Source organism: Antechinus flavipes, chromosome 2, assembly GCF_016432865.1.
Source record: "Antechinus flavipes isolate AdamAnt ecotype Samford, QLD, Australia chromosome 2, AdamAnt_v2, whole genome shotgun sequence".
Taxonomy (NCBI): Eukaryota; Metazoa; Chordata; class Mammalia; order Dasyuromorphia; family Dasyuridae; genus Antechinus; species Antechinus flavipes.
The window spans coordinates 522,047,139-522,059,159 of NC_067399.1; the positions used below are offsets into that span (position 1 = coordinate 522,047,139).

Consider the following 12,021-nt stretch of genomic DNA (forward strand, 5'->3'; position numbering starts at 1 on the left):
ATATAAAGAACCGCACCTAAAGTCTAAAAAGTTTTCTCCCAGCAAAATGTCTCCCACATATGTGTCAAAATTATACAAAAATTTTTGCATAATTCTCATAATTATGGTTCTCATAAACCATAAAGCCTGTAAATGGTTAAAGGGGACTCTACCGTTAAGGGGCGAGTCAGTTTTCCAAAAGCCCCCACAGCTGTGAATCATAACACACTTGAAGGAATTGCAAAGCAGCCTTTACTGACACAGTTGTTGCTTATGAATTGGGAATGAAATATATCTGAGGGAAGGGAAGAAAGGTCAGAAAATGCAACTGCCTCTCTGTCACCCTTTATCATCCTCTCAGATGAAGAGATCTATTCTGCTGGTCATAATTAGAGTCCCAGTAGCTAGCAGGTGGCTCCCGTAACACCCAGCAGCCACTAACAGGTTGCTCCCTTAATACTCCACCTAAGTCAAAACTCCCCAATTCCTCTTCACATCAAATTTTTATATCATTCACCAATTGGAGAATGGTTAAACAAATTATGGTTCATGAATGTAATGGAATATTAATTACTATTCCATAAGAAGTGATTATGAATTCAGAGAAGCACTGGAAAAAAACATACATGGATAAATGCAGGACAAAATAAATGGAACTAAGTAAATAACTCTTCATATTTCAAAAATGTAAATAGAAAGAACAAAAAAATCAACTTATTACTGTAATTGTAATGATTACACTTGTCCTCAAAAAATAGTTAAGAAAATATATCTCCCTCCTTTCTTTGAAAAGGTATGGATGCTGCTGTGTTGTCACATTGGTTAATTTTTCTGAATATTTTTTTCCAAGGGACAACTTAGTGAATAAAAGAAGACATGTATTGCAAATTGAAAGTGATATAAAAGCAAAAGATACAATAATTGAAAGTGACATAAAAGCAAAACATACAGTATCAGCAAATTAACATTTTTAAAAGGAGAGTAATTTATGATTTTTTTTTGAGTTGAGAACATAATCATCTTTAAATCTAAGGAAGGAAAGAACTAACAGCGGCTGCAACCTCAATTGGTTATCACAGTATCCCTTTGTTGATACCTGAAACTAACGCCCAAATCCTTCTGGCCAAACTGGGCACCACCAGGAAGGTGAAGGAGACAAGAGTATCACAGGAAGACTAATATATTTTCCTTTTAAGCGATTTCAGTGGAGGTGAACAACACAGATTACTTTAAGTCTTAGAAATCAAATAACAGGTCTAGTCTCCAGAAAGTCAGTCAAGTTACCAAGCTAAGATGAGGAAATGTTATGCTGGAAAGGAGTATGAGAAGTGGTCGAAACATAGCAACATTCAAAGATTGAAAGATGATATTTTAGGAGAGGTAGAATACTAATAGGTGGGAGAAAAATAGAGGCACTCATTAAAAAAAAATTGTTCCCATATCTACATAAGGCTATACCATTTTAGTCACTCTACGTTTGGCCAGCTAACTAACTGTTGGGTGCCCTGTCCACTACTTCTACAATAGTATCCAACAAAACTTTGTACGGACAGGGAGGAGAGGCAGCCAAAAGGGGGCTACTTTCTACCCCCAGCCATGCTGCTACTCCTTCCCATGCCTTAAAAGAATCTAATCTAACCTTTGTACAACCCAAATGAAGACCAAAGTACTATTAAGTTTTAAGCAAAGTGTTACCTCATAGAAAGAACAGTTGTGGAAATAATTAATGGAATCAGTTTCCTAAGAAACTTCAGTTGACTTCATGGTAGGAGGAAAGAGAAAAAAATTTCATTTTTCTTGCCTTTGTTTTCAAAATTTGGAAAGTTGGAGACCATATAGGTGTGGGAAAGTCAAAAAAATATGGATAAGTATGGGTTTGAGTTAAACATTAATTTTAAAAAGTGAAATTAAGGGAAAACAAGGTTTAGTGGCTAGAGTACAACAGGTATTAGAGTGAGAGAGCATCTCATTCAAATTCCACCTCAGTCACTTATTATTACCCTGAACAGCCTCAGGAAAATCACTTTTTTCCTCTGATTTCTTCTTCCTCATCTTTAAAGTGGGGGAGGTTGGACTAGATGGCTTCTGAGGTCCTGGATCTAAAGTGATTCCATCTTTTTACTAACTCTGTGATCACAGATAAATCACTTAATCTCCCCAGACTTCAATTTCCTCACCTGTAAAATGGGAATACATTGACCAGTAGTAGCTACCTAGAGATCCAGTGTCCCCAGGCAACTCTCTAACACTATAAATTGAAAAAATAGGTGCCAAACTTCATGAATATAGGGAGTTTCATCCATGGGATTTCCCTACAATCAAGGAATACATAGGTCTGATTTTAAAAAGCAAAATCTACTTCATAGGGTTGTGAGACTCAAATAATATATGTAAAATACTTTGCAACCTTTAAAGCACTGTATTCAATTATCATTAAGTTAATAATTTTCTTGAAAGTAAATAGTGCTGTTGAAATCTTTGTTAATTTTTTTCAACTCTATAAAGGTAGGGTTAGAGATTATGAGTTTAATAAAAAGCTTCCTTTCTTCACCTTTCTAAGGAAACTGGTTGAGATACTGATTAGATATTTTTATGTAGAGTATAAGCTACTAATATACTTAGCAGCCCAATTGATGGTTTTAGACATTTTAGCTACTTGGCCCTATGCTTGTCAGCTCCAGATGGCTTGAAAAAGCCTTTGTCCTAGCAGTGGAGTCTGCAAAAAGATTTGCCTGAAGCTAGATCCACCAGGTGCTGTCCTTCAACACAAAAGGGAGAGTTTATGGTCTGTTTTTAGGTAGGAAAAGTAATCTTGGTTTCTACAGAGGTGGTATGTAATTGCTGTTGTTATTTTGTTGTTGAAGTTGACTCTCTGTGGTCCCATTTGGGGTTTTCTTAATAAAGATACTGGAGTACCTTGCCTTTTCCTTCTCTAGATTATTTTACAGGGGACAAAATTGAGGCAAACAGGATTAAGTGATTTGCCCAGGGTCATACAGCTAGTGATCCAAGGCTAGATTTGAATTCAAGTCTTCTGATTTCAACTCTACCTACTGCACCATTGTATTTTAACACTAATCCCAAGAATTGCTACCCTAGAGTAAACTTTTCAGGCTAACAGCTCAGAATTTTGTCACGGAGAATGGCAACATATATTCCATTCCCTCCTAGCTTTCATTCATAATTTATCATGGTTTTTATCATCCATGAATTTGTTCAAACCTTCTTTAAATGACTATACTGTTTCTTGGGGAAAATATTTCCATAAATTTATTACCCACTGTATCAAGTAGCACTTACCTTTTCCCAAAGATTACTTTTCAAGCTTCAAGGAGTACCTCATCATTCTGATGTTCTAGAATGTGGTAACCCTTTCTGGTTTATTCATTCAGTCATTCAGTAAACATCCAAACATCCATGATGTTAAGTTCTTGATGACTGCAGATCAGTATGTTGCATGTAGATTTTTCCTTCTTGACACTTATAATTTTGGTATAGGCTTTAGTCATAGCCTTCCTTAAACAGAGGAGAGTCCTCATTTTTAGTCTAGAAATATAAAAGTGATGTACCATTTCCTTTTTCAGCTTGTTTTACAGATGAGGAAACCGAGACAAATAGAGTTAAATGACTTGCTCAGAATCACACAGCTAGTAATTAAGTATCTGAGGTCAAATTTGAAGTTAGGTCCTCTGACTTTAGACCTGGCACGAAGGTACTACTGTATCTTCTAGCTGCCTCAGCTTAACTTCCATTTTACTGAACTCTCAGTAAAGGATTATCTTTTTTCCCTCCAAATAATTCCTAGATTTTAGACTTTTTGACTACTAACCATTTCTGCTCCCAAACAAAATCCCATCTCTCTTTTCTGATTGAATTTCTTTGATTTTTCCATCCTACTAGAATGCTGAACTTTACTGTTCATTAGATCACTATTCTAGAGATGTTTTCTATGTTGATTCTTATTTTCTATTGGGGATCAAGTCCATTGTTTCCTCTGTACTTGGCTTCCAAAACTGTATTAGGAAGCAATCATTTGACCTATCCTAAAAAATAGCCTTTTGTGAGTTATTCAGCCACTTTAAATAATGGCAATCCTCCATTATTATAAGCTGACTTAATCTTGAATTTTCTCCAGTCTCATTTCATATACTAAGCTCCACCTCATTTTCTTGATCTAGTGATTATATCCTTATTCACATCACATATTTTTATTCTTTAAGTATAGAATTCTCAGCTACAGAGATTCCATGGAACATCCCTAGTCTAATAAATTATTTACATTGCCATTTTTGTCATTTGCTTATTTACTTGATCCTAACTTATTTGAAAGCTATGTGGCACAGTGGATAGAATACCTTATCTGGACACATTTTCTTGCATTCAAATCGGGCCACAGTCACTTCCCAGCCATGTGACACTGGGCAAGTAACTTTACCCTGTTTGCCTCAGTTTACTCATCTATAAAATGAGCTGGAGAAGGAAATGGCTAGCCACTTCATTATTTTGTCAAAAACAAAAGCAAATGGGATCATGGAGAGTTAGACTGAAAGTAACTCAACAACAATATTTTTCTATAGAGGGTATAGCATGATATATCTAGATAGATAGATAGATAGATATAGATATAAGCCAGTAGGCATCCTCATTCCACTAAGCTGAGATGCCATTTACATTAAAGTCCTTATTTCCCTTTGTCATTTTTACTTATTCGTTTTCTTTTTCATACTTCTAATGTTTGAACCAAGGCAATTATACAAAATCGATCCTTTATTCTAAGCAGTACTTCTATATTTTGTGCCACAAATTGCATATTTTATTAACTATAATAAGAAATACATTTTTACAGATGGCATTTCTCAATTAAATTTTATTTATGATGCATGAAAAATTGGAGAAACAAAGTATAAAGAAAAAAATCAGAAAGAGTGTCCCTAAGCTATCTCCTTGGGTTGAGTCATCTTCCCTCTCAGAATAGATTTGTTCACTTTTTATCAACGCAATGCCAGACAACTAAACATGGTAGCAACCTTTATATTGCAAGAATAGAACCAGAAGTCCAGACAGCAAATGTGCAGTTGTAGATTGCAGATATGATATCATTTTATAGCAGAACTGTTCCCAGGGCAGGAGTTCCAGACAAGAGAGGATTGTCACAGATCGAGTTCTTCACCCTAGCTCAACTTCTCTTCCCCCAAAAGAATGTCATTCATAAATGTTATTGTCTTTTTCCGAGAGTTGCTGGACTTATATTTCAGTAGTCATCTGTAAGTAATCTTTACTTTTTTCTGCCATCTCAAATGAGTTTTTTCCTTCTCCTTCTTTAGGATTTCCTTTTCCTTTAGGAGGTAGACACCTTTGTTGCAATGGGACACCCAGGAATAACTAGATTGTTTTTCAGAGCACTTTCAAATTCCCACCAGTTTTTTTTAAAATGTGCCAACCACATTTTTTCCTCTTGGCATTCATCCCTAGGTCTACTTGTTATTCTCTGTGAGGAATGCAAATTTTAACCAGTTTGGCCATCTGTTGGGTTTTTTACATCCAAAGTCACTAATCCACAAATAATGGACTCCTTAAGTCGAAATATAGGGCATCCTTTATCCCAAGGCTGTAATTGCAAATATTGCTAATTTTTACATTTGGCAAAATTTAAATCAGAAACTACCTTTATTTATTTATTTGTTTGTTTGTTTGTTTGTTTATTATTATGTACATTAGATCTTCATCAACTAATTTGTTTCTTTTTCTTTCTTAATAAAGATCTACAAGCAGCCATTGAAGAGGTATTGCCAAGCCTGAAGAAAGATGATGTATCTATCTTTTATCTGAGTAGAACTTCTACGACAGATGGTGTTGACTCTCTGCTGGACAAACTGGACGAAACTTCTGATGAACCCATCCCAGAATCTTGGAGGTCAGATGTCGACTTTGCAACTCCTGCCTTGTACATCTATACTTCTGGGACCACAGGTAAACAAAGAATAATGGTAATAATGACGGTAGCTAACAAGTTCTGAAAACAACAGACCTCTCCAGTGGGAGCTGAATATGGGGTTAAGATGTTTGTTTTCCCCTTCTTTGGAAAATCTGATGAGACAATGAATGCTTTGCCTATAATAGATCTTATTTCATAACCTGATCCCATTTGGCCTCCTACAGGAGAAAAGCTTGCTTCACACAAGGCACATATTTCATTACTCTTCCTGGAATGGTACAGATTAAGAGTTTGCTGATGACTATAAAAATATTTATTTTTTGAATTGAGTGATGATGAATGAGATGAGTTATGGAGTAAATTAATAGTTGGCAGGGTTTTTGTTCATTTATTTTAATGACAATACAAATTCTACATCCAGAACATCTAAATAATAATGTAGACAAACAAAATAATAGTAAGGCTAGAAGAACTTGGGCCAAATTCAAAAAAAATTATACTAAAAAAACTTCAGCAATGACAAAAACTTTGGATTAAGGTTATAAAGTCACCCCCCCCCTAAAATCCTGAGAGTTTAATACCCTCCCTTCTAAATCTAGACTTTTTTTTCTTTTTTTCCTGCTATTGGCTGCATCAGAGATGCCCTTGGGGCAACTTTGGAAAATTCTGAGAATGGGGACATCTTTGTGAGGATAGAGAACCTGGGATAAATTACACTGTGTAATTGAATTTATCCCATCCTCCACCACTCAAAACCATTCATCTTCTTAGAATTTCCTTAATCAGAGCCCAGAGCAAAGTGATAGGCTTTTTGAGCCTGCCCCAATATAGACTCAAATCTGAGAAGTGCCCTGGTTCATAGAGTCTTACATTTTTGATTCATTCTCTACCCTTGTTCCTATCGGATTGATAGTACAAGTCAGGTCTCATCTGCTACCTATTAACCCTAAGAAGCTTTCTCCAGAAAGCAGCAAAAGAAAAGGCATAGGAAAGAAAATTTGGTCCCTCATTAATGACTATAATTCCAACTTTTAAAAATCTATTCAAAGCAGTTTCCTATTTCTAGATCCATCCTTATACCCATATTAGAATGTTAGCAACTTGTCATTCTTACAAAGTGTTTTGCTCTAATACAATTTTCTTTAAAATGGAGCTTCTTAACTGGGATTCATAAACCTTTCAAGAGGTTCATAAACTTGCATAAAATTATGTTTTTATTTTCACTATCCTTTGACTAAAATTTAGCATTTTCTTTAATTATGAACTTTTTAAAAAAATTATTATTCTGAGAAAGGCTTTGTAGGCTTCACCGTACTGTCAGAAAGATCCAGAACACACAAAAAAACTTAAGAACTCTCACTCCAAAGTATTATGTTTAGGTTGGGTCTGTTGTACTTGTTAGATTGTTGTAACTTCAGGCTGCCTCATTTTCTTCAAAATAAGGACGATAATAGCCCCAAGGCTGTTGTGAAGATAAATTGAGATGATATTTGTAAAACACATAAAACAGTGCCTGGCACTTAATAGGTGTTTAATAAATGTTTGTTGCCCTTTCCCCCCCATTTAGTATATCAGAATATTTGATCTAGTCAATTGAATAATTTTAAATGTTGATTAAATATGTTGTTTCTGAGTATTTTAAATGATTGAATGATGGTGTATTATGTAAATAGTTTAGTGGATGTGTTTTTCCATATGTATTATTTCCATATATTTAGAAGGAGTGTAATATCATGGATAGATTGCTAGGCTTGGAGTTATAAAGACCTGTATTCAAATCCCATACTTGTTTAACCAACTGTGTGACTTGGGCAAGTTGCTTGACTTCTCTATTAGCATAGTGCTTGGCACATATTAGGCATTTAATAAATGTTTATTTACTAACTGACTATATGTCTCAGATAACACTCTATGACTTATCTGCTACCAATTAACAAGCAATTATCTGCTAGGCAATGTGTGCTAGATGCTCTCTTAGGATTTGGGGATCCCAAGACAAAAATGAAACTATCTACCCCCAAGGAGCTTTCTGTACATTGTGTAGGGGGAGATATTATGTACACTCAAGTACATAAAATAAATGTAGGTTAATTGCAGGGAAGAAGCACTAGCAGTTTGGAGAGGAAGGAATCAAGCAAGACCTCCTCTAGGAGTTAATGTTTGATTTAAATTCTGAAGGAAACTAGAAATTCAAAGATTAAAAGATGAGAAGGGTGTTGTTCATTCTCAGAAGCATACTCAGTACCAGACTTGTTGGCGCATTGATGAAATCATAGATCTTTCAAATTTTTGTGCCTTCATACTTTAGTATCTCAGTAATGGATCCATGATTTCATGAATGTAGGTACTCTGTGATGATGCAGATTGAAACCCATTTATATGTACATTTTCTTACCCTATTTTTGACCACTATAGCCTCCTATAAATATAAATTTTATATATATATATATATATATATATATATATATATATATATATATATATATACCCACTATAGCAGCCTTTCTTTGGGTCTTCTGACACTGTACAGATACCAGATTAGCTCTTAGATTTTCAGTGACAAGATTGGTTACCTCCATTTATTTCCATTCCTCCCTTTCCTAGAAAATATATTTTATCCCATTTCTTGTGCATAAATCAACATGTCACAGTCATTTTTCAGAGATTGTAGTGTTCTGTGATTCACAGACATGAAACTTCATGAACACCAGTCACACAGCCAACTAAAACATGTGGAGAATACAAGACCCAATGTAGTTTTCAGTTTGTTTGTTTACTATTAGAGCAAACTGCAGCCTTCCGGGTTTTCCTCCAAGTTGTCACCTAGACAAGTTCCTTGAGAACAGGGACCGCTCTATTTCTATCTTTGTGTTGCCAGTGTATAGGGCAATGCATGACACTGTAAATACTTGGTAACTATTATTGAATTGTTGTTGTTCTTCCTTCATGAGGACCAGTGGTATCATGATGTTGGAGTATGAGTGATGTCCTGACTTGTACCTCAAAATGTTATTGAATTGAAAAGCTCTTGACAGCTACAACAACCAAAGGAAGGCTGGCAAAATTTAAATGATTTGAGGGCAAAAGATTTACAAACAGCATCTGGGCAAGAGGGTGAAAACTATAAAGACAAGAAAGTAAGGCCAGAATAAGGCTCATTAATCAGGAGTACAGTAAGAGATAGAGAGACATTCTGGTGAGGGCAAAATTAGGTTTGGGTGACATGAGACAGAGAAATGAAAAAACAGGAGATTAAGATGAGAACATTAAATTCAGAGTTCTAAAGTGATGAAGATGACATGGTTAGGAATGATGATGTGTCTACAACATGACAAACCCTGTGAATGGTTGAGAATGAGTCATGGATAAAGGTCATAGCCAGCTGGTGGATGGCCCATTGAACCTGGAGACCAGAAGATCCGAGTTCAGATTTCACATCAGACACTTCTGGGCAAGGAAACATTTACCTTCTGTCTGCCTCAGTTTCTTCAAAATAAAATTGATAGTAGCAGCTACCTCCCAGTAGTAGGGTCGTTATGAAGACAAAATGAAATCATATTTGTAAAGCATTTAGAACAGTATCTAACATATAATAGAACTGAATAAATGTTTGTTTCCATCCTTACTGCCACCCCCCCCATAGGAGACTAAAACACTGGGATGCTAGTGTGTTTGAAAGGGACATCAACATTTATAATGAAGTACCCAAATATTTAGAAAAGGATCAATTGAAGAGAGAGAGAGATTATGAGCTAGATATTAAACTACTCAAGAAAGGAGGAAGAGGGATATAAGGTAGATGGGACACTTACCTTTTTTTCCTGGTCTAGGGGATCAGGGTACTTGGGAAAATGAACAATCAGCATTGCAGAGTAAAAAATAGCCAAAGACATGGTATTTCCTAAAAGAATCCAGATTTCTGTGATTACTAGAAGGTTGAAGGAGATACAAAAAAAAAATTTGAGTGTGAAGGGAAATTTAATAACCATCAAGCCCCAATTCTTCGGGAACAATAGAAGGAAAGAGAAAAGGGACTAGATTGTAGGAAGGCTGGGCTGGCTGAAACAAGGATATGAAGTGAAGTATGTCAGAAGATGGATAGATTGATCAATAGATAGATTGATCAATAGAGCATTTATTAAATACTCAGTATGTTCCAGGCACTATATTAAGCACTAGGGATACAAATATATTTTTTAAAAGACAGTTCTTAACCACAAGGAGTTTATATTTATAAAGAAGAAAGACAATTCAGAAAAAAATATCTGAAAGATAGTAAGGGAGTGCTGACAAAGAAAAGATGGGAAGAGTTCAAAGAGCTAGGAATGAATCTGGCAGAGAAATAAGCCTGGCTGGTTTGGACACCTCCTCAAATAGAAGATGTAGGTAAGAACTCACCAGTCAGAAGAAAGGATTGGGGAGAAAAGGCATCTCTAGATTGAGAGGGCTGCTAGTGTAGTGATGGAAAAGTACATAAAAGACAGAAATGGAGCCAAGAAAGAAGTAGAGAAGGATTAAAATTTTTTGTTTGAGGAGAGAGTGACTTCAAATTACTGGGAAAACTGGAAGAAGTCAAAATTTTCTATCCAAAGATCAGTTGGTTGGAGTTTCCATCCTTTGATAATAAAAGATAGCACTGATGTGTGGATCCTTTTGCAAACACCAAGAAGCTGAGGATGGTGGTGGTGGTAGCTGTCAGTCAGTCAATAAACATTTCTTAACTTGCACTATGAGCTAGCCACTGTACTAAGGCAAGTAGTTAAAGTCTGTAGATCTGTATTCCCAGAAACTGGACTGAATTAACAAATGGTTCCAACTCAGTAATTACATCCCAGAAAGACAAGTGATAAAGTATACCAAGAAAATTTATCAAAATGGTAACAAGTGGTACAATAGACTTTCCACATATACCTATTTCTCTTTTAATTTTGACTGCAATTGTTTTGTTTGTGCAAAGTCTTTTAAAATTGTCTGTAATCTATACTTAACATATTTAACATGTATGGAACTACCTGCCATCTAGGGGAGGAGGTGGGGGGAAGGAGGGGAAAAGTTGGAACAGAAGTTTTTGCAGGGTCAGTGTTGAAAAATTACTGAAACTGAGTTGATGCACTGAGGTCCGAGCACTTAAGGCTAATTACCAACTGGACAATATTCCATTAGCATTTGCTTGGAAATTGGCCTGCCCCACTATTCTGTGAGGGTTTGATCTCTTGGTGTATAGAGAGATTAGGAGGAGGGATTAGAGGGTGGAGTAAGACAAGTCAGAGTGACTCCTGGCTGGATTCATGTGGCCATTCCTCTGATAGGATCTTTATCTATGATAAAGATCAAGGACTTTTGCTGATCCCGACTCCCACTGATTCTAAGGTATCCAGGATGCTAACACGGTCTTCAGACATATATTTTGTCAATAAAAAACTATAATAAAAAATTGTATGTAATCAAAATTGCTCATTTTACCTCACATGATTTAGTCGTACACTCTTGCCCCATTGACAGACCTAAGAGATAATTTCTTCCATGAAAGGACCTTACATTCTTTTTTTGTTTTGTTTTGTTTTGTTTTGGGGGGGGAAGGAGGGGAGGTTGTGAAAGGCATTTGGCATTAAGTGACTTTCTCAGGGTCACACAGCTAGGAAGTGTTAAGTGTCTAAGGTCAGATCTGAACTCCGGTCCTCCTAACTCCAGGGCTGGGGATCTATCCACTGTGCCATCTAGCTGTCCCAGGACCTTACATTCTAATGAGGGAAATAACATATAAATAACTAGGTACATTCCAGATACAAAGTAGGTGGGATATAATGGAATATATTTGTTGGTTAAATAAAAACAGTACTATATTTGATATCCTTTTAGTCTGAGTGCTTACAAGGAAAGCTAAGAGCCCTTTTAGAGAGGGAAAAACAAGTTCAGAAAAAAGATGTTTCCAGGTTTTCCTTGCATGGGGACATGAGCTAGAGAGATCTTGTGAAATCTGTCCTTTTTTTTCCCTCACCTCCACCACTATGAGTTACAAAGGTGAGATAGTTGAACTTTGAGCTGTTTTTCAAGTACATTTTGTTCCCAACCTACAAACCCATACCAAAATAAGAATTCCCTCTCAT

At 35.9% G+C, this 12,021-nt stretch overlaps 1 protein-coding gene across 1 annotated transcript in view; it reads left to right on the forward strand.

The window, feature by feature from the left end:
• The window catches only part of SLC27A2 (solute carrier family 27 member 2), a 68,814-nt gene that overhangs the window by 13,712 nt on the left and 43,081 nt on the right, over positions 1–12,021 (forward strand). The window contains exon 2 of the mRNA XM_051980620.1: positions 5,740–5,949. Coding sequence (XP_051836580.1) covers positions 5,740–5,949 — 210 coding nt within the window. The remainder of the gene's footprint in view (positions 1–5,739; positions 5,950–12,021) is intronic.